Source organism: Caretta caretta, chromosome 24 (assembly GCF_965140235.1).
Source record: "Caretta caretta isolate rCarCar2 chromosome 24, rCarCar1.hap1, whole genome shotgun sequence".
Taxonomy (NCBI): domain Eukaryota; kingdom Metazoa; phylum Chordata; order Testudines; family Cheloniidae; genus Caretta; species Caretta caretta.
The window spans coordinates 1,570,975-1,597,495 of record NC_134229.1 but is presented as its reverse complement, the minus strand read 5'-3'; the positions used below and the strand labels follow the sequence as shown (position 1 = coordinate 1,597,495).

At 68.5% G+C, this 26,521-nt stretch overlaps 1 protein-coding gene across 8 annotated transcripts; it reads right to left on the bottom strand.

Annotated features, from left to right (window-relative positions):
- Positions 1-1,148: 1,148 nt before the first annotated feature.
- Positions 1,149-24,404, bottom strand: DENND4B (DENN domain containing 4B). Of its 8 annotated transcripts, none has more exons than XM_048828203.2 (28): positions 24,365-24,404; positions 18,903-19,221; positions 18,282-18,534; positions 18,022-18,091; positions 17,206-17,375; positions 14,821-15,062; positions 14,565-14,631; positions 13,348-13,406; positions 13,008-13,152; positions 12,752-12,927; positions 12,348-12,448; positions 12,064-12,279; positions 11,841-11,986; positions 9,823-9,962; positions 9,623-9,746; positions 9,134-9,340; positions 8,858-8,986; positions 8,503-8,653; positions 8,011-8,169; positions 7,350-7,810; positions 6,949-7,071; positions 5,554-5,729; positions 4,894-5,044; positions 4,042-4,287; positions 3,822-3,927; positions 3,521-3,686; positions 2,845-2,909; positions 1,149-2,436 (listed from the first exon to the last, which is right to left on the bottom strand). In XM_048828203.2, exons 2-28 carry the CDS (start codon positions 19,199-19,201, stop codon positions 2,291-2,293), a joined length of 4,494 nt encoding a protein of 1,497 aa, XP_048684160.2. In that variant the 5' UTR covers positions 19,202-19,221; positions 24,365-24,404; the 3' UTR covers positions 1,149-2,290. The 8 variants fall into 8 exon arrangements, 7 of the variants coding, with proteins under 7 accessions (XP_048684160.2, XP_048684157.2, XP_074979165.1 ...); XM_048828200.2 differs by lacking the exon at positions 24,365-24,404 and adding an exon at positions 24,162-24,247; XM_075123064.1 differs by lacking the exon at positions 24,365-24,404 and adding an exon at positions 24,162-24,247 and having other exon boundaries at positions 4,042-4,288; positions 4,898-5,044.
- Positions 24,405-26,521: the final 2,117 nt, after the last annotated feature.

Below are 26,521 nucleotides of genomic sequence, written 5' to 3'. Positions count from 1 at the left end.
GGCGGAAGCCACCAGTAAGCAGGGCGAGGAGGCAGCAGGGCAGGGCAGGGCCGCCCCAGGACCAGCCTGTGGCCCTGCAAAGGGAGGCTGCAGCAGGAGGTTTGGGGTTCCCGCCGGCTGCACGGGGAGGGAGGGGCTCTCACCTGGCAGTAGCAGAGAGGTTCGGCCAGTCCTGGAGCCGCGAAAGGAGCCAGCCGGGCTCGGAGACACAAGCCGGCCAGAGCGCAGCAGCTGTAACAAGCCGGGGCCTGTACGGCTGTGTCGGTGCTGTGAACCTCGCTGCAGAGCCCCGCGAGCTCTCAGCACATGCGCCCCTCGCTGTGGGGCTGGGACGGGCTCTGCACTGCTCAGGCCACGGGCCTCTGCCAAGCAGGGGCTGTGAGAACAGGACGGGGGCCAGACTGCTCCAAGCCGGGGTGATGGGAGGCACCTGCTGGGAGTCAGAGGTGCCCAGGCAAAGCCCCAGGGAGGGGAGATGGGACGAGCGCTAAGGGGGGCCTGGGGCTCCCCGTGGTACTGGATGCCTCCAGCTGGGCAGAGGGGAGGGGGGCGGTCTCTCCAAGCCCTGAGTCAGGCCCCAGAGCTCATGAGATGCTGGTAAGGGCCCGTGCCTGGTTTTTCGGGGTGTCTGAGCCCCCGCCCCACAGCAGGGGTGATGATCACAGCCTTGCCGCTCCCCCAGGCAGGCACCAGCAGGACCCAGCTGGGATCTGCACACGCAGTCTGTGGCATGGAGCGCCCAGCTCCCCGCCCCCGGCAGCCCCCGGGATCCCCCGTGCGAACAGGGGCTCTCCTCCACCCTCCCTGCCTGGCTCCTGCTGCTCCCCCAAACTCCTCCCAGCTCAGCCCCAGCTGCCGCTCTGATTGGCTGCTCTGCCCAGGGAGGCAGGATAGTGGGGAAGGCAGCCAATCAGACGTGGGGGGGGGGGGCAGGCAGGGGGCTGCCTCCCAGCTCTGCTGCCCTGGCAGCAGGTGGGCCCAGCCCAGACCCGTGCTGCCCCTTGCCACCACACCCCACTTTGGCCATGGGGGCTCCTCTCGGCCACCCAGAGCCAAGGGAGGGGCAGGGCAGAGACAGATGCGTGGGGGAGAGGGGCTGAGGCTGCCTCCTTGCAACCCCAGACACACACACACCCCCACACCACGAGGCAGAGAAAATACTGAAGCGGTTTTATTTACAGACCCAACAAAAACCCAAATGAAACAAAGGGGTCGGGGAGGAGTGACGCCATATTGCACAGTATGAACCCCAGAGATAGGGGGGCACAGGCACCAGCGTATGGGGAGCCCCCAGCGTCCCCTCCCCCTCAGTGCCTACTGCCCCTTTCCCAGCCACAGGGGGCAGAGAAACAGCTTCCCGGGCAGGAGTGAGTGAGATGGGGAGTGCACAATGACCCAGCCCCACGGCAGCCCAGGGTGTCCAGCAGGGGGCACGCGGGGGGTCGTGGGGCCCGGCTTGCATGGCACTCGCTCACCAGCACAGCGGTTACAGCACAAGCTAACGGTGGCCACGGGGAGAATAAATAAATTACAAAATATATTAACACTGACGTTAAAAAAAACCAACCACCAACTGCCCTGGAGGAGGGGCCGTGCCCCGGGGGACCCCCCAAAGACAGTGTCCAAAAACAGAGAGAGCTCTGGGGATGCAGGAGCCGTGGGCTGGACGGATGCTCACCCGTCCGCGGGGCCGGTTCACTACCAGTGTCTGGCTCCAAACAGCACCGGGGTCTGGGGGGAGCCACCAGGCGGGCTGAGCAGTGCCGACCCCCCAGACATACCCGTGGCTCCTGGGGCCCCTCCCATCTCTCCAGCACGGGCAGCCGCTGAGAGCTGCCGTCAGCAGGGCCATCAAAGACCCCAGTCCAGTCGGCACAGGAGGGGCTGGGCTATGCCCAGAGCAGGATCTCGGCCCTGCCCGACCAGCCCCCCACTTCTTTGCCCTATGGCTGGGCAGCAGCTGCCCCTGCTTCTCCTCCCAGCCCACGGGGCGGGGGGGGCAGCGTAGAGCTACGGCCCCCAGGGGCAGGACTGGCTGAAGTGCCGGGGGCAGCAGGGGGCTCTCCAGGTCCCACCTGACTGCCTCGGCTCAGCGGGCACCAAGTGCTGCCCCCCGGCTCCCGGAAGAACCCCCGGGGTAGGTGGGGGTGGCACATGGTTTGGTATCAGCTATGCCCTGCCCCCCGCCTGCCGTGGAGCTGCTCGCTCCTCCCCCCCCCCCGTGAGACCCAGTTCGGTCCCCAAATTCCTTCCTGGGGGGAGGGGTCCTGGGCTCCCGGGCGGCCTGGCATTAGCACTCCAGGGTAGCGCCGAAGCTCCGGCGGCAGTCGATGGCCTTGGAGCTGGGTGGCTGTGCCCGCCGCCGTGTCACCTCCTCCTTGCCCAGGCTGCTGGCCACCTTGGCGTAGGCGGCTTTGTACTTCTTGTCGAAGGCGGCTGCGGGGGAGACGGGGATCAGGCACTGAGGGGCCGGGGCCCAGCCTGCAGCCAACCCGCGCACCCCGGGTCCCCCAGCCCCTCCACAGGCCAAGCGAGTGTGGTGCCCCCCTGCAACTCCTCAGACCAATGGGCCCGGCTGGCCTGCTATCCGCCCCCCCGCCGACCAATGGGCCCAGCTGGACCCATATCCCCCCCCCACAGACCAATGGGCCCGGCTGGCCCAGTATTCCCCCACACCCATGCAGACCAAATGGGGCGCCCTGCCCAGCCAGGCCAGTCTCCCCCCCCTCCTCCCCACCACTGGGCCCGGCAGGCCCAATATCCATGCCTCCCCTCGCCCACCAATGGCCCGGCCGCAGGCTCCTCTCAGTCCCTGTTCTTTCCAATGCCCCCCCAGCCCCATACCAATGCTGACGTGGTCCCTGCCCAGTGCAGCCAGCATGAGGAAGAGGATCTCCCGGTAAATGCTCCTACAGGAGGACGGGGAGAGAGTGACACTGAGTGGGGGAGACAGAGCAGAGGGAGGGAGAGCAGAGGGGGGCAGAGCGGCAGCAGCCAGTACCTCTGCAGGGGACGGAGCCAGGGGCAGGGGGTGGTACCTCTGCAGGGGTGGGGGGTGGGGTCTGGGGCAGGGGGCGGAGCCAGGGGTGGGACCTCTGCAGGCCAGGGGGCGGAGTCAGAGGCAGGGGGCGGACCTGAGGTGGTACCTCTGCAGGGGCGGGGTCTGGGGCAGGGGGCGGAGCCAGGGGTGGGACCTCTGCAGGGATGGGGGCGGGGTCTGGAGCAGGGGGCGGAGCCAGGGGTGGTACCTCTGCAGGCCAGTTGGCGGAGTCAGAGGCAGGGGGCAGACCTGAGGCGGTACCTCTGCAGGGGCGGGGTCTGGGACAGGGGGCGGAGCCAGGGGTGGGACCTCTGTGGGGGGGCGGGGTCTGGGGCAGGGGGCAGAGCCAGGGGTGGGATCTCTGCAGGGGGCGGAGCCAGGGGCGGTACCTCTTCAGGGGCGGGCAGCTGGGACAGGGGGCGGACCTCTGCAGGGGTGGGGGGCGGGGTCTGGGGCAGGGGGCGGAGCCAGGGGCGGTACCTCTGCAGGGGCGGGGGGCTGGGCTCCACGGCCAGGGTCTGCAGGAAGAGGGCGATGGCCTTATGCATCTCGCCCAGCCCCACATGGCTCAGCACGGCCTCCAAGAACGCCAGCGAGAAGGGGCTGCTGGGATGGCGCCAGGACTGCAGCCGGGCAGCACTGTTCCCTGTGGGGAGAGAGTGGGGGTCACTGCACAGGCCGTTCCCTGCCCCAAGCCCCAAGGACACCACCCCAACCCCCCGTGCTGACCCACGGCACCCCTCCCCCACCCCACCCCTGTGCCCCCGCCCCAGCTTCTCACTGTGGATCCTCCAAAGCACATAGAGGGGGGGGCAGCTGTTGGGGTCTGGGGTCAGGACATCCCACAGCAGGCGTACGCACACCGGGGGGGCCTCCAGGGGCTGGACCTGCAAGAGAGACGTGCGGGGGTGCGGGTCAGGACCCGGGGGGGACCCCCCAGCTCCCGGGCTGCTCGCTGGTGCATGGGGCGGGTGCCCCTCCCCCTCCCGCAGGCCCCGTACCTGGGGCGTGGGCCTGACGTGCTGGGAGGCCAGCACCAGCTGCAGCAGGTTGCTGGGCAGGCCGAGGCGCTGGAAATACCAGACCAGGTTCCAGTATATTATGGGATGGCTGTCCACCAGCTCTGGCTGGGCCAGGAACTCGCTGCCCTCGTTCTCCAGCAGGCTCTCCAGCTCCTTGCGCAGCACCAGGGGGCTCAGGTAGGCGAAGGTCACGAGCTCCGAGCGTGGGGCAGGGCCCCTGGGCCCCTGCAGGGAGACGGGCTGCGCTCAGGGCCCACTGACCGGCCTGCCCCCCGCCCAGCTCTGCCCACGCCCCTCTGCCGGGCCACAGCCCCCCGCCCAGCTGTGCCCGCGCCCCTCTCCCAGCCCCCCGCCCAGCTGTGCCCGCGCCCCTCTCCCAGCCCCCCGCCCAGCTCAGCCCGCGCCCCTCTGCCGGGCCAAGGCCCACCGCCCAGCTGTGCCCGCGCCCCTCTCCCAGCCCCCCGCCCAGCTCAGCCCACGCCACTCTGCGGGGCCAAGGCCCACCGCCCAGCTGTGCCCGCGCCCCTCTCCCAGCCCCCCGCCCAGCTCAGCCCGCGTCCCTCTGCTGGGCCAAGGCCCACCGCCCAGCTGTGCCCGCGCCCCTCTCCCAGCCCCCTGCCCAGCTCTGCCCGCCCCGCAGTCCCAGCCCTCCCTCGGGCAGGGGCGGGTAATCCTTGGGCAGTGCAGCCAGGTGCCTGGCGGAGTCAGGAGTGTGGGGCTCTGAAGGCAGTGCCCGCAGCGCCCCCTTCTGGCTGGCTCTGGGGGGAGCCTCGCTCAGCTGCAGGGGGCTGGTCTCAGGACTGATGGGGCGGGGAATGGGGGGGGCCGTACCGAGGAGTCCACGCAGCCGTTGCAGAGCGACGGGGGGTCCCCTGGCTGCGGCTCGGCCTCGTCCAGAGCCAGGCACTGGGAGCGGTCGCTGAGCACCGGCCCTCGGGCAGCTGGTGGCTGCTCCCCGCGGCTCTGGGGAGACTCCGAGGGGCTGGGGAGGGAGGGAGCTGGTTACTGCTGGGCTGCTCGGCACCAGCCCCCACGCCTGGGGGGACACAGCTCCTTAACAGCCTTCCCATCAGCCAGCCCCCGCCCAAGGGCGGTCGCCACCCGACGGTTCTCATGACGACGGCGCACCCGGCGAGATCCCAGAACAAGGCAGGTTCCAGACCCCTGAATGATGTGAGCCCGCCCCCCAGGCCATCTCCCGCCCCGAGATTCCCCGCCCATCGCTCCCCCAAGTCACCCCACGCCCCAGACTTCAGAGGGCAGAGCATGGCACGGCAGTGGGGTTCTCCCCCGCCAAGGATGGGAGAGCTGCAGGGCGGTTTCCTAATGGGGGGGACTGCAGGGGGGTCCCCCTGAGGGTGGGGGGACCTCAATGGGGTCCCCCACAGGTGTGAGGCTGCAGTGGTGTCCCCCACAAGGACAGGGAGGGTACAGGGGGACCCCCTTGAGGGCGGGGGGTGCAGGGGGTTCCCGCCGAGGGCAGGGTCTGACCTGGGGGGCTGCTGGAAGTCCTGGATCTCGATGCTGAGCAAGGGCACGAAGGGGCGGGCGCAGAAGGGGCAGCTGGTGTTGAGGTTGGAGTCGTCGGGCGTCCAGCCGGCCATCACCTCCTCGTCGTGCACCAGGGAGCCGCACGCCTGGCACCGCGAGCAGCTGGAGAGCCGGATCTGCGGGGGGGACTCGGCTCAGCCCCAGCCCCAGCCCCACCCCGCAGCTTGCCCCGGGGGGACGGGACTCAGCCCCAGCCCCACCCCGCAGCTCGCCCCGGGGGGACGGGACTCAGCCCCAGCCCCACCCCGCAGCTCGCCCCGGGGGGACGGGACTCAGCCCCAGCCCCAGCCCCACCCCGCAGCTCGCCCCGGGGAGACGGGACTCAGCCCCAGCCCCAGCCCCACCCCGCAGCTCGCCCCGGGGGGACGGGACTCAGCCCCAGCCCCAGCCCCACCCCGCAGCTCGCCCCGGGGGGACGGGACTCAGCCCCAGCCCCACCCCGCAGCTCGCCCCGGGGGGACGGGACTCAGCCCCAGCCCCAGCCCCACCCCGCAGCTCGCCCCGGGGAGACGGGACTCAGCCCCAGCCCCAGCCCCAGCCCCACCCCGCAGCTCGCCCCGGGGGGACGGGACTCAGCCCCAGCCCCAGCCCCAGCCCCACCCCGCAGCTCGCCCCGGGGGGACGGGACTCAGCCCCAGCCCCACCCCGCAGCTCGCCCCGGGGGGACGGGACTCAGCCCCAGCCCCACCCCGCAGCTCGCCCCGGGGGGACGGGACTCAGCCCCAGCCCCACCCCGCAGCTCGCCCCGGGGGGACGGGACTCAGCCCCAGCCCCACCCCGCAGCTCGCCCCGGGGGGACGGGACTCAGCCCCAGCCCCACCCCGCAGCTCGCCCCGGGGGGACGGGACTCAGCCCCAGCCCCAGCCCGCCCCGGGGGGACGGGACTCAGCCCCAGCCCCACGCCTACCCCGCAGCTCGCCCCGGGTTGGGGGGTACTCGGCTCAGCCCCACCCCCACCCCACAGCTCGTCCCAGGGGGGGACAGGGGACTTGGCTCAGCCCCACCCCCTCCCCGCAGCTCACGGGGGGGGGGGGGGGAGGGGGAGGAGGAACTCCGCTCAGCCCCACCCCCACCCTGCAGCTCGCCCCGGGGGGACGACTCAGCTCAGCCCCACCCCTACCCCCACCCCCCAGCTCGCCCCCGGGGGGGGAACTCTGCTCAGCCCCACCCCCACCCCACAGCTCACCCCAGGGGGCGGGGGAACTTGGCTCAGCCCACCCCTACCCCCAGCTCGCCCCAGGGGACTCCCACCCAGCAGGCACGGCCTCAGGCAGGTCCGGGGGGGGGGGGCTCATCTCTCCAGCCCAGGCCTAGGGCAGGTCAGGGGGACCTCACCTCCACAGGGGGCAGCTCCGGCCCGGCCAAGGCCTCGGGCAGCGGGTCCGACGACTTGCGCAGGCTAAAGCTGCCAAGCGACGTGTCCGACAGGTCAAACTCGCTGCCCAGGGAGACGGAGCTCTGGGGGGAGAGGAGACGTGAGCCCCAGGGGACCCCCCAGCTCAGTGAGACCTCCCCGCAGGAGATGCTGATGCTGCTCCCACCCATGCCAAGGTCTCCAGCCCAGCAGCTCACGCGGGGGCACCAGGTCCCTGCCAGTTCCAGGAGTGCAACACCCTCAGCCCCAGAGCAGGGTGTGGGGGGGTCCTGCCCACAGGCCTAGCCCAGCAGCTATGGGGGAGGGTCCCCCCAGTCCAACCCCCACCCAGGAGCAGTGGGAGGCGCGTCCCAGCCCCTACCTCTGAGGCGGTGGAGTCGGGGCGCTCGTGGGGGTGCAGCAGGCTCTCCACGGGGCTCTTGCGCGGCGGGGGCTCTGTCTGCTCCGAGGCCCGGCGCAGGGAGCCGGCGTCCCACCGGGTGCTGGGCTGCTCCACGCTGGCGGTGTGGCGCAGGGAGGGGCGCTTGGCTGGGGATAGCAGCTGCTGCAGCTTGGCGGCCAGCCCCCGGCGCGGCGTCCCCCCCAGGCTGTTCTGGTTCTCGTCGCGCCGGCCCGGCTTGGAGCCCCGGGCGCCCGGCCCCAGGCTCAGCTGCACCTCAGCGCTGTCCAGGGCCGGCCGGTCGCTCTCGTCCGTCTGGAAGCTGAGGTCAGACAGGCTCCCGTCCTCCGAGCTGCCGGGCCCGTCCAGGAGCTGGCGCAGCCCGGGGGGGAGGGCGACGAACGAGTCGCTGCCAGGCTCCAGCACCCCCAGGGCCTTGATCACTGGGGGGAAAAACAGGGTTACGGGGGGTGGGGGGCGAAGCCGGGTCCCTCACAGCTCCGAACCCCAGCACATCCCCCAAGCCCGGTGACCCCCGCACCCCTACCCGGGAGTGCCTGAGCAGGGGCCCTGCCCCCGGGTTTCGTCTTGCCCACCCCCTCCCGGCGAGCTCCCTGCCCCACCCCGCCAGGCTGCGACTCACTCTGGGCCACGCCGGTCTCCACGGCGGAGGTTTCGCTGCGGGGGAAGGTGCCGCTGTTGCTCTTCGCCAGCTGGCGGCCTAGCGAGGGCTCACGCAGGCTGCGCCCAGCCCACGTGGTCTGGCGCTGAAGGCTGGGGCGGGGCTGGGGGCCCTGGTTCTCTGCACAGCCAGGGAGCGAGAACATGGGCTGCTGGCCACACCCCTGCCCCAGGGGCCCGGCCCCCTACCCCCACCCTGGCCAGCCCCACCCCTGCCCAGGGGCCTGGCCCCCCTACCGGCCCCACCCCTGCCCAGGGGCCTGGCCCCCCTACCCCTACCGGCCCCACCCCTGCCCAGGGGCCCAGCCCCCTACCCCCACCCTGGCCGGCCCCACCCCTGCCCAGGGGCCCGGCCCCCCTACCCCCACCCTGGCCGGCCCCACCGCTGCCCTGCCTGGCCCCCCTAGCCTCGCCCCATGGGCCCAGCCGGCCCCACCCCACATGCCCCACACACCTGGCAGGGTGCTGCCGTGGGCCTCGCTCTCCAGCTGCCGCTGCCGCAGGGGCTGCCGGAACTGGGCGGTGCCCAACACCACGTTGCGCAGCTTGGCCCAGCGCAGCCGCCCGCCCTGGGTGCCCGAGGGCCACTTGCTCTCCAGCACGGCCTGCAAGGGAACGAGCCCCCCGGGGCCACGGGTTACCTGGGAGATCGGGGGAGGGGGCCCCCCCATGTTCCCCCCCCCAGCAGCAGACACGGCCACGCTCTCGCCCCCCAGGGCACAGCATCACCAGAGGGATCACTCCCCGCCTCAGCCCTCAGGGCCCGCCCTGGCCCCAGCCCCAGGCGCCCGCCCGCCCCAGGCTGATACCTTGTTGTAGTAGCCGTAGGTGACGGTGTTGGGCACGATGCCAGCCCGTTTCATCTCGAGCAGGACGCGGACAGAGAGCACCGGCTCGCCGTACTGCCCGCACAGCTGCATGAGACTGCGGTAGCAGACCTGGGGGGCAGGAAGCACAGGGCACCGTGAGGGGGGTGGGGGAACCCGGTGCCGCCCTGTGCAGTCAGCCAGGTGGGCGCTGCTGGGTCACGTGGGCAGGGCGCGGGGGGCTGGTGCTAGGGGCACGGGAGGCAGGGGGGTCCGCACCTCGTCTGGCAGCACCACCTTCCTGCTCTCCATCTGCTTCAGCACTTCGTAGGCCGTCTGCAGCGCCCGCACCTTGGAGGGGGCAGCCCGCACGTAGGTGGGCAGGTAGATGAACCATAGCCCGTAGCAGTGCCCCAGGAGGCATCGCGCCCACATGTCGGGCATGGACGAGTACTTCTGTGCCACCCGCTGCGCCACCTTCATCTCCTGGGGGGGACAGCCGGGTCAGGGGGGCCAGCTCTGCCCAGGACAGGCCTCCCCACCGCCTCCAGGGGCTGGCACCCCATCAGTTCTGCCTAGGTCAGGCCCCACCCAGCTCCACCCAGGACAGGCCTCCGCCACCCACCCAGCACCTGGCAACCCCCCCCGCAGCTCCCCCAAGGACAGGCCACCCCCCCAGGGGCTGGTTCCCAGTGCTCGTTCCCGGTGTTCCCTGCAGGGAGGGCTGAGCCCAGCCCACTCGCTGCACTAGTGAGCCTGGGCCGTCACCTGCTTGGTCCTGCGCGGTGCGGGGCTGCTGGGGGCGCTGCTCTTGGGCTGGCACAGCAGAGCCGCCAGCTGGTCCTGGGAGCGCTCGAAGAGCTCGGACCGCAGCACGGGGAAGCTGTCATAGCTGTGGGGGAGGAGAGGGGGCGTCAGGGAGCGGCTAGAGATATGGGGGGGACCGGGTCGCTGGGGGGGGGTCTCACCAGTAGAGCGCGGGCAGCTCGGCGCCATCGGGGCCCAGGGGCTCTTCGGGGGGCATGATGAAGACTGTGTGCTCACTGCCGTGTGAGTCGTCCAGCTCCATCAGGGGCGCGTCCTCGGCCTTCTCCAAATCCACCTGCACCTGGGGAGGGGAGTGCGGCTCGGGACGGGCCAGCATGTCCCCCAGAACACCCCCCGGCTGGGAGCTCCCTGCCCCAGAACAGGGCCGCCTTGGTCTGCCCCCCCGCCCCAACACTGGCCGTGATCCGGGAGCTGCCTCAGCCCCCGCCCAGTTCAGTCACAGGAGTGGCCTGGTCCAGGCCCCCGAGCCCCACGGGATGGGGTCTGGGGGTGGGGGTGAGCAGGATCTGTGGCTGAGCAAGTTGCAGGGACAGCCCTTGGGTGGAGGGGTGAGGCACTGCAGGGGGCGCCAGAGAGGGGTGGGGTGTCATCAGGGTGGAGGGAGGGGGAGTTAGGGGCACCAGGGGGCAGGGGCGGGGCATTGTTAGGCATGTCAGGGGCAGCATGTTGCTAAGAGCCGGGGGGGGGCATTGCTAGGGGTGGGATGTTGTCTCCTGGCAACTGATGGCCTGGCCCTTCCTCCCCTGCAAGGTGAGAGCTAAAGGGCTGGAGAACAAAGGAATCAGGTGGCCTCCTGGCCCGGGAAAGGGACAAAGCCCAGAGGAGGGGGGGCTGGGTGGAGTTTCAGTTTGGGGCTGGCTGGAGATGAGGAGTGAAGTGCAGACGTGGTTGTCTGGCTCACTGCCCCCCAAAATGGACCTGGCTGAGGGGTCCTGTTCTCTGGACCTGCAAACTCTGTGTTAGACCATGTCCCTGTCGTCTAATAAACCTTCTGTGTTACTGGCTGGCTGAGAGTCACGTCTGACTGCGGAGTTGGGGGGCAGGACCCTCTGGCTTCCCCAGGACCTCGCCTGGGCAGACTCGCTGCGGGGCAGAGGAGGCTGAAGGCTCCGAGGTCAGACCCAGGAAGGTGGAAGCTGTGTGAGCTGCTTTCCCTGGGGACAGGCTGCTCCCAGAGAGGAGACTTCACCCGAGTCCTGCCTGGATTTGTAGGGAGCAGTTCCAGAGCATCGCCCGGGGACTGTGACAGGGTGTTGCTAAGGGTGGGCCAGTAGGACCAGGAGCAGGGAATTAGGAGGGTCAGAGGCAGGGTGTTGCTGGGGTGCCAGGAGCAGGGTGTTGGGGGCGTCAGGGGCAAGTGTTGCTAGGGGCGGGGCATTGCTGGGGTTGTCACGGAGTCCCTGGGCGATGCTCTGGAACTGCTCCCCATGAAGCCAGTCAGGACTCTGGGGCAGTCGCCTTTCTGTGAGCAGCCTGTCTTCAGGACACGCAGCTCACTCAGCTTCCACCTTCCTGGGTCTGACCTCGGAGCATTCAGCATCCTCTGCCCCTCCGTGCGCTTCCCACAGCGAGTCCGCTCAGGCGGGGCTCCTGGGGAAGCCAGAGGGTCCTGCACCCCAACTTCGCAGTCAGACGTGACTCTCAGCCAGCCAGTAAAACAGAAGGTTTATTAGACGACAGGAACATGGTCTAACACAAAGCTTGCAGGTGCAGAGAACGGGACCCCTCAGCTGGGTCCATTTTGGGGGGCAGTGAGCCAGACAACCACGTCTGCACTTCAGTCCATGTCCCAGCCAGCCCCAAACTGAAAACCCCCTCCAGCCCCTCCTCCTCTGGGCTTTGTTCCTTTCCCGGGCCAGGTGGTCACCTGATTCCTTTGTTCTCCAACCCTTCAGCTCTCACCTTGCAGGGGGGGAAGGGCCCAGGCCATCAGTTGCCAGGAAACAGGGTGTCGGCCATTCTCTGTGTCCAGACCCCTGCACACACCTGCCCTCTAGGGCTCTGCAATGATCATACACCCTTACTCCACCCCCTAGATACTTAAGAACTGCCTAGGGGAAACTGAGGCACCCCCACACTATTCAGAGGAAACATTAAGAACAGTCCCACTTCGTCACAGGGGTGTCAGGGGCAAGCGCCGCTCGGGGCGGGGCGTCACCTTCTCGACGCAGGTGTCGAAGAACTCCAGGCAGGCGTGCCGGTCGCTGACGAAGGAGCACTCCTGGATGAACTGCGTGAAGAGCTGCGTGCGCAGCAGCTGCCCGTAGAACTTGTGGTAGGCGCGGTCCCGGGATTTGAGGAAACCTGGGGGGGATGGGGGAGGGGGGTCACATGGGAGCTCAGCCCCCGCCCCCCATCCCCCCCAGGTGTGCCCCCCTCACCCTGCAGGAAGAAGAGGCTGCTGGAGTCGTGGGTGGTGTCGCAGGGCGCCTGGGTGATGGGCAGCAGGAAAGAGCGGTACCCCTTCAGCACGCAGGCCATGAAGCGCAGGAAGGAGGCCTGGATCTCCAGCTCCAGCTGCTTGCGCCGCCCGTACACCAGGTCGTAGTCGGTGAGCAGGAACTCCAGTGACGCCTCCTCCACCGGCTTGTTGTACACTGGGGGGAGCAGGGGGTTAGCACGGCCCCCCCAGACGCCCCGCCAACCCCCCCAGCTCCCCACTCACTCTCATCCAGCTGCTGGAAGTGGGCACGCAGCGCAGCCAGCAGCACCTTGCAGGGCCGGCGGGGCAGTGAGCGGGGCGACAGCAGCTTCCTCTCCTCACTCCTGGCAGGGGAGACGAGACAAGAACAAAGCCGGGCTGCCCTCACCGTTAGCGCCTCCTACTGGGCTGCCCCGGCCCCCCGCTCACCCTCCCCGGCCCAGCACCGGGACGCAGCCACTCCTGGGCTGGAGAGGGGGCGGACGCCACGTCGCACGGAGCTGCGAGGGTCGCGTTAGGGGAGGGCCGCCCAAGGGCCAGGCAGGACACCGGGGTTCCCCCTGGGGACATGCCCAGGAATACGGACGCCCGGGGCCCGCTCTCCCGGAGCGATGGCTGGGGCGGGGACCGGGCCCAGGGGAGCTCACAGGAAGATGGTGTTGGTGTCGAGGTCGACACAGATGACGTCGCGGGGCGGGTCGTGCAGGTCGAAGTAGCTGGAGTGGATGCCGACGATGAAGGGCACGGGGGCGCACAGCACGTCTGCCAGCGTCAGCGGGCACAGCGGGATGTAGGGGCACTGCCAACGCAGCGGGAAGATCATCTGGGGCGGGGCAGGGAGAGAGGAGTCAGCGAGCCCAGGGGGCGGGCCCACTGCCCTCCCCACCCCAGGGCCAGACTCACGGAGACGAGCGCCTCGCTCACGCTGGTCAGCACATCGGGCCGCAGCGAGTGGATCAGCAGCTTCTGCTCGGTCAGCACGGCCAGCAGCAGCGTGACGGCGTTCTCGGGGCCCAGGTTCTGCAGCAGGGTCAGGAAGCTGGCTCCGCTGTGGGGCAGAGGGGGGAGAGGATGCAGCATCCAGACAACACAGAACCCCCTCTCCCCCACCCACAACACAGCCACGGCCAGAGCGGGCACTGCCCGTCCCCCCCAAATCACCAAAGGGATCCTGAGCCCCTAATCCTCCCCCCAAGGCATGAGCACCCCCCAGGCTGCCCCGACCACCCCCCGGGGGCTGTACCTGAGCGGCAGCGGGGAGGACACAGGCTGGCACAGCAGCAGGTTATCGTAGGGAGACATCTGGAGGGAGACGAGATTGACGGCATGGTCGGTTTTCTCAACCTGGGCAGACATGGGGCAGCCCCGGGGCAGGGGACAGCCCAGGGAGCAGGGAAGGGGGGTGGTATGTGAGGGCAGGGGGAAACCCCAGGGCAAGGATGGGGAGGAGCGAGGGGCAGCCCAGGGGGCAGGGATGGGGGCAAGCAGGGGGCAGCCCAGGGGGCAGGGATGGGTGTGAGTGCGGGGCAGGGTGAGGGACAGCCCTGGGGCAGGGATTTGGGGGGCTCACAGGAGCCTCGGGCTTTCATAGACATGGGCTGGGAATCACTGACCCAAAACATCAGCTGAAGGCCAAATGTGAGCAGAGTGGCCAGCGTGGAGAAAAGAAGGGCCAGGGCCAGGGCCAGGTGTGACGAAGCGGGAATGTTCTTTATGCTTTCTCTGAGTACTGTGTGGGTGCCTCAGTTTCCCCTAGGCAGTTCTTAAGTCTCTAGGTGGTGGGATCAGGGGGTGTGACTGTTGCCGAGCCCTAGAGGACCAATGTGATGGCGTCTGCACAGAGAATGGCCGACACCCTGTCTCCTGATGGCCTGGGCCCCTCCTCTGCAAAGGTGCCAGCTGAAGGGTTGGAGAACAAAGAGATCAGGTGGCCTCCTGGCCCGGGAGAGAGACAAAGGCCAGAGGAGGGGCTGGAGAGTTTTCAGTTTAGGGCTGGCTGGGGAAATGGAGGGAAGCCCAGAACTGGGGTCTAGCCTCCCTGCCCCCAGGGTGGACCTGATTGAGGGGTCCTGTTCTCTGTACCTACAAGCTCTGTTTTAGACCATGTTCGTGTTGTCTAATAAACCTTCTGTTTTACTGGCTAGCTGAGAGTCACGTCTCACTGCGGAGTTGGGGGGCAGGACCCCCTGGCTTCCCCAGGACCCCGCCTGGGCGGACTGGCTGTGGGAAGTGCACGGAGGGGCAGAGGAGGCTGAAGGCTCCGAGGTCAGGCCCAGGAAGGTGGAAGCCGGGTGAGCTTCTTGCCCTGGGGACAGGCTGCTCCCGGAGAGGAGGCTTCACCTGAGTCCTGACTGGCTTCGTAGGGAGCAGTTCCAGAGAATCGCCCGGGGACGCCTTGACTCCAGGGCAGGGCTAGCAGCCCCAGCAGAAGAGCATCTGCCCAGGGCAGGGGCCACTCACCTGCACTAGGATGCGCGGTCGCTGCGGAGACGGGAAGGGGACGTTGTGCATGAAGTGGGAGATGTGCCTGGGGGGAGAAGAGCCCGTCAGAGAGGGAGGTGGGGGCTCCCTAGCCCCTCTCACTGTGGGGGACTTTCCTCCTACCCCCCATCCATTCCCTACAGATCCACCCTGGGGTCTCCACCCCCCATCGCCCCCAGCCCCTTCCCCCCAGGTCTCCCCCTCCCCCCATCGCCCCAGGCCCCCCGGCGCTCACGTCTCCAGGGGCAGCACGTGGGGCCCCGAGATGGAGTAGCGATAGATGAACATGAGGAACTTGCGGAAGACGTCGAAGAGGGGCCAGTGCGACAGGACGCAGATGCTGCGGCGAGTCTGCACCGACTTGCTGGTGATGGGGCGCCGGTCGACCACGCTGAGCAGGCCCAGCCGCAGGCTTTGCTTCTCCGACAGCCGCTCCCGCGGGTAGGCCTCATGGAACTGGATGGCAGCGCCATACACCTGACAGGGGGGCCCAGTCACTGAGGGGGGCCATAGGCGTGGGAACTAGGGGGCGGGGGTGCTGCAGCACCTCCAATTTTTGTGGGGGTCCCGCCCGCCACCCAGGCTCTGCTCCGGGCCCCACACCTGGAGTCTGCACACGGGGTCCCCGCTGCTGCCGGCCCAGCCCCAGGGACTCTTCTTCCAGCCCCACACACAGGGTCCCAGCCTTTGCCCCTGACCTCTGTCTGTGTTCCCGGCCCTGTCCCAGAGCCATGGCCCTGCTCCCGGCCCCAGCTCCGGGGACTGGGGGGCGGGGGGCACGGACAGGAGTAAGGGGGCACGAGTGGGCCGACTGGCTTTCAGCACCCACACTGTAAAAAGTGTTCCAGCACCACTGGGGGGCAGGGGTGGGAGACAATGGAGCAGGAGGCCCGGTCATGGGGGGACGACAATGGGGAGGAGGCCCCAGGTATGGGGGGAGAGGACAGGGCAGGGGTGGGGCTGGCCATGGGGGGAGGAGACGACGGGACAGGGGGTCCCGGTCACGGGGGGGGAGGAGACGATGGGGGGAGGAGACGATGGGACAGGGGGTCCCGGTCACGGGGGGAGGAGACGACGGGACAGGGGGTCCCGGTCACGGGGGGGGAGGAGACGATGGGGGAGGAGACGACAGGGCAGGGGGTCCCGGTCACGGGGGGAGGGGACGACAGGGCAGAGGGTCCCGGTCACGGCGGGGAGGAGACGACAGGGCAGGGGGTCCCGGTCACGGGGGGAAGGGACGACAGGGCAGGGGGTCCCGGTCATGGGGGGAAGGGACGACAGGGCAGGGGGTCCCGGTCATGGGGGGAAGGGACGATGGGGGAGGAGACGACAGGGCAGGGGGTCCCGGTCATGGGGGGAAGGGACGACAGGGCAGGGGGTGTGACGAAGTGGGCCTGTTCTTAATGTTTCCTCTGAATAGTGTGGGGGTGCCTCAGTTTCCCCTATGCAGTTCTTAAGTATCTAGGTGGTGGGGTAAGGGTGTATGATCATTGCAGAGCCCTAGAGGGCAGGTGTGTGCAGGGATCTGGACACAGAGAATGGCCGACACCCTGTTTCCTGGCAACTGATGGCCTGGGCCCTTCCCCCCCTGCAAGGTGAGAGCTGAAGGGTTGGAGAACAAAGGAATCAGGTGACCACCTGGCCCGGGAAAGGAACAAAGCCCAGAGGAGGAGGGGCTGGAGGGGGTTTTTCAGTTTGGGGCTGGCTGGGACATGGAGTGAAGTGCAGACGTGGTTGTCTGGCTCACTGCCCCCCAAAATGGACCCAGCTGAGGGGTCCCGTTCTCTGCACCTGCAAGCTCTGTTTTAGACCATGTTCCTGTCATCTAATAAACCTTCTGTGTTACTGGCTGGCTGAGAGTCACGTCTGACTGCGAAGTTGGGGTGCAGGACCCTCTGGCTTCCCCAGGAGCCCGCCTGGGCGGACTCGCTGGGGGAAGCGCACGGAGGGGCAGAGGATGCTGAATGCTCCGAGGTCAGACCCAGGAAGGTGGAAGCTGTGTGAGCTGCGTGTCCTGAAGACAGGCTGCTCACAGAAAGGCGACTGCCCCAGAGTCCTGACTGGCTTCATGGGGAGCAGTTCCAGAGCATCGCTCAGGGACTCCGTGACAGGGGGTCCCGGTCATGGGGGGAGGGGACGACAGGGCAGGGGGTCCCGGTCATGGGGGGAGGGGATGACAGGGCAGGGGGTCCCGGTCATGGGGGGAAGGGACGATGGGGGAGGAGACGACAGGGCAGGGGGTCCCGGTCATGGGGGGAAGGGACGACAGGGCAGGGGGTCCCGGTCATGGGGGGAGGGGACGACAGGGCAGGGGGTCCCGGTCATGGGGGGAGGGGACGACAGGGCAGGGGGTCCCGGTCTTGAGGGGAGGGGACCACAGGGCAGGGGGTCCCGGGCCATGGGGGGAGGAGGGGAGGTCGGGGCAGGGTAAGCAGCACCTTCGCTCACCTACCAGCAGGAGGCGCCTCCACACAGTGAGCCTGCGGCTTCTGCCTTGGAGCCAGGCAGGACCCCGATTCTGGGCTGTTCACCCCGTTCCAGGTCCCCAGAGACTCCAACCCACTGGAATGGCCCAGGCCCCCTCCCTTAATACCATCTCTCCCCCTCCAGACCCTCCTACCTTGTCCCCTGACGCCCCAGTCAGCACAAAGGTGGAGAAGACAGGCAGCTGGTACTTGGTGTTGACGGGCCAGCTCTCGATGGTGGCCCCCATGGGCAGGCAGAAGACGGGCACTGAGTCGGGCAGCGGGAATGACTCACTGTCCTGCTCAGGGTAGCGGCTCAAGAGACCTGGAGAGAGACGCACGCCACGCAGAGCGCTAGGAGAACCAGGGGGTCCGGGCTAGCAGGGGCTGTGGGTCAGGAGTGAGGGGGCTGGCAGAGCTGGAGGGGCCCAGCGCTGGGACAGCAGGGGCAGGACTGCCAGGCACCAGCACTGCTGGCATGGCTCCTGCCCACCCCATACCTGGGGCCATCAGGTCCCCACTGCATGTCGCTGGTGGGGGCCAGGTCTCCCCTACCCCCAGGCTGGGGCACAGCTTCCCCCCTCTCCCCTGGCTCAGGGGGCAGCTAGGGCCAGGTCTCCCCTACCCCCAGGCTGGGGCACAGCATCTCCCCTCCCCCGAGGCTCGTGAGGAAGCGGGAGCCAGGTCTCCCCTCCCCACAGGCTCGGGGCACAGCATCTCCCCTCCCCCCAGGCTCGGGAGGCAGCGGAGGCCAGGTCTCCCCTCCCCACAGGCTCGGGGCACAGCATCTCCCCTCCCCCCAGGCTTGGGAGGAAGCGGGGGCCAGGTCTCCCCTCCCCACAGGCTCGGGGCACAGCATCTCCCCTCCCCCCAGGCTCGGGAGGAAGCGGGGGGCCAGGTCTCCCCTCCCCACAGGCTCGGGGCACAGCATCTCCCCTCCCCCCAGGCTCGGGAGGAAGCGGGGGCTCTACCTGCTTCGTAGACCAGGGTGTTGGCTTTGGACATGGCCATCTTGTAGCACAGGAACACAGCCGGGCCCCACTGCGAGGAGAGAGCAGAGCAGGGTCAGTGGGGCTGCGGCACAGGGCAGAGGGACCCGCCCCTCCTCCTCCCGGGAGGGACAGCTGGCACCAGGTCAAAGAACCCAGCACAGCTCTGCCCTGCCCCCCTGCCCGGCACTGGCCCAGCTGCCTTCACACCCTGCCCAGAGCCAGGGGCCGCCAGGACCCACCATGCCAGCGTTGAGGTTCCTGTCGACCCGGCAGAAGGTGTGAGGCGTGTTCTCCCCCTTGCTGGGCACGACCAGGCAGATGTCGGTGATGCCCAGGGTGTTGTGGCCCTGGGACTCAGCGGCCCGGCGGTAGGTGAGGAAGGTGCGCTGGTGGCTGGCAGCGCCCGAGCTGAGGTTGGCAGAGCGGCTGTAGGGCGTCGTGCGGATGATCTCGTAGCCCGGCTTCAGGCGGTCCTTCCCCTCACAGTGCACCCTGCCGGGGATGGATGGGGCTAAGCAGGCACTGCTGTGGGGGTGGGGCATCCCACCCCCAGAGCGGTTTACCCAGCCCAGGGGGAGGGGAAGGGGAAGGAGCCCTGCCCAACCCTGGGGAGGGGAAGGGCCCAGCCCAGCAGGAGGGGTCCAGTTCAGGTGGAGGGGGAGGAGCCCTGCCCAGCAGGAGGGGGCAGAGGAGGGGTCCAGTCCAGGGAGTAGGGGGAGGAGCCCTGGGGAGGGGAAAGGCAAGGGCCCAGCCCAGCAGAGGGGGGGGGGCTAGTCCAGGGGGAGGGGGAGGAGCCCTGCCCAGCCCTGGGGAGGGGACGGGACTCCCAGAGATGGGCTGAGCAAGGCCCCCATGCCCACCCCAGCTCGATGAGGGGCGGCTTGCCGCGGCCCCGCTTGTAGCAGAGGTATGTCTGGGGGCTGCTGAGGAGGCTGGCATTCAGGTCCGCAGGGTGGCCGGACGTGCTGTTCTCGATGCAGGTGAAGCCCTGGGGCACGTCCTCGCCCTGCGAGCGGATGACCACGGCCACGTCGGTGATGGGCTCGCTGGGCCGGGCCGGCCGGGGCTGCTGGCTCTCCTCTTCCAAGGCCTTGGAGGAGTCGGTCAAGCCGGCCACCACAAAATAGTCCACGAGCTGCGGTGGCTTCTCCTCCGCCATGGCGGCGGGGTTCACGGCATCTGGGGAGGGAGCAGGAGGGCATCAGCGGGGAGGAGGGCAGGGCCAGGATGGCAGGCCGAGGGGTGAGGGACAGCGCCAGAGGCGTGGGGCCAAGGAGGAGGGGCGGAGGCGGGGGGGGACGGTGCCACAGGGGAGGGGCGGAGGCCGGGGGGGGGACGGTGCCACGGAGGAGGGGCGGAGGCCAGGGGGGGGACGGCGTCAAGGGGGAGGGGTGGAGGCTGGGGGGGACGGCGCCATGCGGGAGGGGTGGAGGCTGGGGGGGACGGCGCCATGTGGGAGGGGTGGAGGCTGGGGGGGACGGCGCCCACAACAGACCCACAAGGTGACCTCACGGAGGCTGGCCCAGCGTGGCCAATAGGAGCCACAGGATCCAGGACAGAACACGCCGTATGGTGACATCATGGAAACAAGGCTGCCAGCAGCCAATGGGGCAGCTGCTCCTGCTCCCTCCCCGGGGGAAGAAGGGGACGCGCTGGGGCGGCATCACAGGGAGCATGGGGGCAGGGCTGTTTGGGGGGCTATGGGCAGGAAAGGGGGGGCGGGCGGTTTGGGGCAGGGAAGGCAGAAGAGGGGGCTGTTTGGGGGGATATGGGACAGGGAGGGGCTGGGTAGCAGCTGCCCCGGGGCCAAGCTGGATTGATTTAGGCACAGAGTCTGAGAACCCAGGGTACCTGGGAGGCGCGACCCACTGAGCCCTCGGGGCTGAGCTGACAGAGCGAAAGTGCCAGGAGGAAGGGAGGCAGCTTCCTGTTTCCGGCTCAGGCCCAGGCCGGCTCTGACATCAAGTGACCCGCTGGAACATCAGGGGGACCCGTGAGGTTTTTGGGGGGTGATCCCTCCTGCCCCGGGATCCCCACAGCACTCCTGGTTTCTCAGGGGCTTCCAGGACTCCAGACAGGGCTCTGCCCAGGGCCTGGTGGCAGCCCCAGGCTCCCTTCTCCCTTCCCCCTTCTCCTGATGCAGGCTTCCTGCTCAAGAGCCCCGCCCCGGCCAGCTGCTGGGCCCCCAAGTGACCCACACACACACACACCCCGGCAGGGAGAAAGTCACAGACTCTCAGAGGCAGGAAGGATGTTCCCAGGGAAAGACCCGAAAGGGGAAGGAAGAGGCTGAAGGCACCAGGGCACGTTTCTGCTTCTGGCACATGGCGAACGGGGTTAGTCATGGCCGATGCAGGTGCACGACCGGGCGGGGGGGCGTGATGGGGGGTTACAGACGGAGATGGAAGAGAACCGAGAAGCCCGGGTCACGCTGTGTTCCAAATCGATGGGGCGCCCACCTCTGGTCACTGCACCCAACGCTGGTTCCCGTCTGGGAACGGACAGGACCGTCCGGGGAGGGGAGCCTCATGGAGCAGCACCGGAACGCACACACTTACAACCCAGAGAGGGAAGCCCCCTTTCACACCACACACCAGCAGCCAGCGGAACTCCCTGCCACAAGGTCCCAGCTAGGCCCAGAGCTGGGCAGGGTTCAGGAAAGGCTCTTAGGTGGAGTGGGAGGGCACTCAGCGGAGAGCAGTTTCTGAGGGCTTGAGGCCTGCACAGGGGAAAACACCCTTCCCGGGGAGGGTACCCCAAACCAGGGACTCCTGTCCCATCCATGTGGCAGCTGGTAGCAGCCCCTGGCAGGGCAGGGGGGAAACCTGGCAGGCTGGGCCTCTGGCCAGATTCGCTCTGGCAATTCCTGGGATCCTGGATGCAGGGTCCTTTGGGTGAATCAAACCAAACCCTGGCACAGCCCCCGACTAGCCGGGTCCCCCAGCTGCTCCGCATGCCCCCAGCAGGGTCACATCAGGCCAGTGGGAGCCAGTTCCCTGCTCACAATACTTCATTCTCTCCCTGTAACGGGTGCCCTGGCACTGCGGCCGCCAGCTCCTGTCGGGGGGCAGGCTCACAGCTGGCAGACTAGGCAGCCCCCTGACACGGCACAGGCGAAAAGCTAAACCAACCCAGCTCCTGCAGCAGGGTTACCATGGCGAGGGAGGCATGGGACCCAAAGGGGACCCCCCTACACCAGGGGCGACCTGGAGAGGAGCCGGGGGCATGTCAGGGCTCACCAGCAAAGGGCCACGAAAGTGCCCCTCGGGCCCGGCATGGCACAAGGGAAGAGATGCTGCTCCAGGGTGGGGAGCACATCACCTGTTCCAACTTCCCCAGAGGCTCTTGCCCCCCATCTCCCTCTCTGGGGCACAGCTGCCCCCAGCCCACACCAGGGTACCCTGCTGCTGGTCTAGATCCCACCCCTCCGCCCTGAGCAGCTCCCCCAGCCCGTCCTGGGTTTAGGGCACAGGGTGAGTGAGGGGGAAACAGCTGCCCCCCGAAAAGATCATATAAGCTGCTCGCCCATGCAGCGGGGCAGGGGGGTGTTACACTGTCCCCCGAGACCTCCCACGCCCCTAGTGCTGCATGTCATGGACTGGCCTGCTCTGCTCTGGCCCCTCAGTGACAGGCACTGCCAAGCTACCACCCGCCCTATATTTAGCCCCAGCCCATGTGATCGCTCATGCTGCAGCAGGAAGAGATTCAGGCGGCTCTTAATTTAGCTTCCTGTAACCTAATGCAGGCCACGGAGAAACTGCCCCTGCTGCCCCTCCAAAATCTACCCCCACAGCTCGTGGCTCAACCTCCATCCCCCCCACCATCCAGCCAGCCTGGCAGGTCATCTCGACTCGGGGGCTCAGTGGGGAGCCCCCCACTCGCTACACTCTGGCACAGACCTAGGGCTTCCCACCGAGCCCCACAGGAGGGGCCCTGCTGACCTGCCTCGCTCGGCCCCCAGGCCTCCCTAGCAGGACCCTGCACCCACCCCAGCCCCACCCCAGGGGACAGCAAAGGCCAGGCCTGCCTGGGGCATGAGAGGTGGTGCTAACCGAGGCTGCCTGGAGCCTGGGCACAGCCCCGGGGCAGACTCGCCAGACAGGCTGAGGGCTGCGTGGGGACAGCCCGGAGGCCTCCCGCAGTGCTGGGAGCTGCACAGACGTATTTACCTCTGATCTGCTGCCAGCGCTGCCTAAATAATGCTCAATCCTCCCTGTTCCAGACAGCTCAGCCCCCCGGCCCTGAGCGCGCCACTACCCAGCCTGCCTGGCACCTGCCGCTTCGGGGACACCCTGCCCCACAGCTAGGGGAGCCCAGGGGTCAAGGACAGCAGCAGGTGCCTTTAACCCCACTGTCCCTTGGGTTCTGTTTCTTGCTCTGGGAGAAGAGCAGGTGTAGCAGTCAGAGCAAGGGGGGCTGGGAGCCAGGACACCACAGCCGTCGCTAACTAGCCCCCGGACCACGGACAGCACGCCTCCCCGTCCCCTGAGCGGGCGGCCCCTCGGGGCCAGCGGGGAGCTCGCCCCCCTGGCCAGGGCTGTACCTGTCTGCAGACGCACAGACACCTTTGCTCGGCCAGCACGTTACACCACCACCTCCTCGCTGCTCCGGAGGGACCCGCCAGATCCCGTCTGCCGCGGGCAGGGGCTGCGGGCAGGGGCTGCCAGCCTCCCTGCAGGCCAGGCAGGGAGAGTGGGACTTTCCATTCTTGTCCGCAATTGCAACCAGGAGGCAGCTGCCAGCCAAAGCAGAACTCAGAATGAGGAAGCCGAGAGCTCCCTGCGGAGGGGTGGGGCGGCACCCCAAAGCCAGCACGGGCGGCTCAAGGCCCGTTTCCATGCTGCCCTCTTGGGGGGGCCCCTGCAGCAAGACCGGAGAAGGGCTGTGGTCCTGGCGCGTGTACATCTAACAGCACGGCTCTGGGGCGGCTTACAGCAACGACGGGTCCAGTGCGGCCCCTCCCCGGCCACAGGAAACCACCCCAACCCTTCAGAGCCCGCCTGTGCGGGGGGACCCACCCAGGGGGTGGGCTGCAGGGACCAGGCCCTGGCACCAGCGTGGGTGGGGCCATCCCAAGCTGCCAGCCAGACCCCTCGTCCCAGCCCAGCTCCCCTGGGAACCCCCCAACACACCCTGAGCAGGGGCTCAGCCGGCCACAGGGACAGAGCTCCCTGCTCGGGGCAAAAAGCCCGGCTGCACCTGCCCCTTGGCTGGATGGACGGGGCCCCAGGCCCCAGGGGTGGCAGCTCTCACCCAGGCAATGGGGCAGCCCCCGCTGCCAGGCCAGGGTGGAGAGATCACAGAGACACAGACCCACCCACCGCCCTGCCTGGGGCGAACCTGCACCCACCGGCGGGGGGCAATGAGTTTGGTGCCCCTCCTTGGGGCACCGCATCATGGCATGTGGGGGGGGGCTGGTCTTTACAGAAACCCCAACATGGAACTGGTTTCTAACAGCATAACCGAGTCACCTGCCCCACAGCCCCTGCACCTGGCCTGCCCCGCACCTGCCCCCACACACCCCCTGCACCTAGCCTGCCCCCCACATCCCCTGCAACTGGCCTGCCCCACACCTGCCCCCCCACCCCCAGCCTGCCCCCCACCCGTCCCCCCACCCCCCCTGCACCTAGCCTGCCCCCCACATCCCCTGCAACTGGCCTGCCCCACACCTGTCCCCCCACACCCGGCCTGCCCCCCACCTGTCCCCCCACCCCCCCTGCACCTAGCCTGCCCCCCACATCCCCTACAACTGGCCTGCCCCCCACGCCCCCTGCACCTAGCCTGCCCCCCACATCCCCTACAACTGGCCTGCCCCACACCTGTCCCCCCACACCCGGCCTGCCCCCCACCTGCCCCCCACATCCCCTACAACTGGCCTACCCCCCACATCCCCTACAACTGGCCTGCCCCACACCTGTCCCCCCACACCCGGCCTGCCCCACACCTGCCCCCCACATCCCCTACAACCGGCCTGCCCCCCATCTACCCCCCCTGCACCTAGCCCGCCCCCCACAGCCCCTGCAACCGGCCTGCCCCACACCTGCCCCCCCACCCCCGGCCTGCCCCCCACCTGGCCGCTCAGCGCCCCGCGGCCGCGCAGACCCGGGCTCGGCCCCTACCTGCCCCGCCGAGGGAGCGAGCGGAGGCTGCCGGGGCTCCCCGCACCCGCGGGGCGGGTCCTGCCGGGCGCGGGGGGGCCGCGGGAGTTCCGGGGGCGCGGGGGGGTTGCGGGGGGGCAGGGCGCGGGGGGGCCGCGGGGGTTCCGGGGGGGCGGGGCGCGGGGGTCCCGAGGGGCAGGGCCAGGTCACGCCCCGCCCCCTACCTGCGCTCGGCCCCCAGGCCCCGCTACGCGGCTCCCGCCACCGCCGCCCGGCCCCGCCCCGCCCCGGCGCCGCCCCGCCCCCTGCCGGCCCGGCGGACGCCCTGCAGCTGGCGGGGCCCGGCCGCCGGACGCCTGGGTCCGTTCGCGCCCAGCGTGCCCCGCAGCTCGCAGCCCGCCTTGCCCCGCTCACCCTCGCGGGCCCGGGCCCCTCCCCAGGGCAGCCAGCCGGTGCTGGGGGGCAGCGCCCCCCCCAGGGCCCCCCCGGGGGTGGGGAGTGGGCCAGGCCCGGTCCAGCCTGGGCGCAGAGGGAGAAGAGGGGTCCGCGCACCCCGGCACCTTTAGCTCACCAGGGCTCGTGCGTTCACCAGGACTCGGGCACTCACCAGGACTCGTGCATTCACCAGGGCTCAGGCACTCACCAGGGCTCGGGCGTTCACCAGGGCTCATGCGTTCACCAGGGCTCGGGCGTTCCCACCGGGCGCCTAGCCAGCGCTGGCACCTTGGCAGCACCAGGGAGGAAAGTCACAGCCCGGCCCAGCCCCCGCAGCCCAGCCAAGCCGTGACCCCCAGGCCCCCGCACTGTCCCCCTGCAGCCGCTTTGTTCGAGGGCCCGGGGCCTCCTGCCCCCTCCTCGCTCCTGCGTTCCCCAGGATCAAACCCGGGGGTTTCCAGCCGACGGGGGCCAGCCCTGGACGGGGGTTGGCGGGTGGCCAACGTCCTGGTGATTGGCTCCATGGGCCCTCCAGTGACGGGGGGTACAGGCCCCAGACAGCCAGCGCCAGCCCCACCTGCATCACTAGGCCTCCCCAGCGAGCAAACAGCTCTTTCCCGCCCCCTCTAGCTGACAATGCAGCATGTGGGGGAAACTGAGGCACACTCAGTCTTCATATAAAATATTTACAGAAAATTCCCCCTCTGACCCCAGGGTTATTCTGCAGCTTCCAGGCAGGAGTGTGAAGGCAGCACGGGGCTTCGCTGGAGGAAGAGTGGGACCCCGGGGGGCCGGGGCTGCCTCACTGAATGGAGGCTCCTGGCCACCAGGCCATAGCACCAGTTCTGTGGATCCCTGACGGGCTGTGGGGGGGAGCGGGAGTCTTGGTGACTTTTCTTTGGGGCCTCCTCAGCACAGAGCTTTGCACAGCAGGGTCAGGCTAAGAGTCAGAAGGGTCTGCAGGGAGCAGAGGCGGGAGCGGGGGTAAAGTACGGAGCAACAGGCTGAAATTAATGGCAAGAAAACATCCAGTGAGCAGGAGCAGTCACCAGGATTGTCTGGGCCAAGGAGCTTCTGGCCACGTGTGTGCGTGGCAGGCAGGGACCACGGGCCTCCTGCTGCCAAGCCCAGCCGTGGGGACCACTGCTGAGGCAGCCAGGCCAGGGGTGCTGCAAAGGGCAGGGAGCGCTCCGGGTTCCAGTTCCAGGGACATGGGTGAAGCAGCAGCTGTAGATATGCAGATGACAAAGGGCAGAACCTAGTGCAGTGGCCTGGGGTGGGGGGCGAGGGAGCGCAGACGCCAGCTGGATCAGGCCCAGGATCTGTCCCCATTCTTCTGGAGAGAGAGAGAGAAACAGCAGGGTCCCCACGGCTCTGCACTGGGACCAGGCCTGTTCCAAGTGATCTGGAAAAAGGGGTAAATAGGGAGGTGGCAACGTTTGCAGACAATACTAAATGACTCACAATAGTGCCGTCCAAAGCTGACAGGGAAGAGCTCCCAGAACTGGGCAACAGGCAACCAAACGGCAGATGAAATTCAATGTTGATAAATGCAAACTGATGGACATTGGAAAACACAATCCCAGCTGCACCTACAAACGGATGGGGTCTCAGTTAGCTGTTACCGCTCAAGGACGAGATCCTGGAGTCATGGTGGATAGTTCTCTGAAAACATCCACTGCGTGTACAGGGCAGGCAGAAAAGCTCACAAGGTGGAGAGGGCTACAGCTAGTACCACAGAGCACAATGTCACCATATCAATCCATGGGACACCCACACCTTGAATATGGCCTGCAGGCCTGCTTTCCTCCTCTCCAAAAATCATACTAGACTTGCAAAATGTACAGAGAAGGGCAACAAAAATGCTTAGGGGGTTGGAACAGCTTCCATGTGAGGAGAGAATAAAGAGACCAGGACTGCTCAGTTTGGAGAAGAGCCAACGAAGG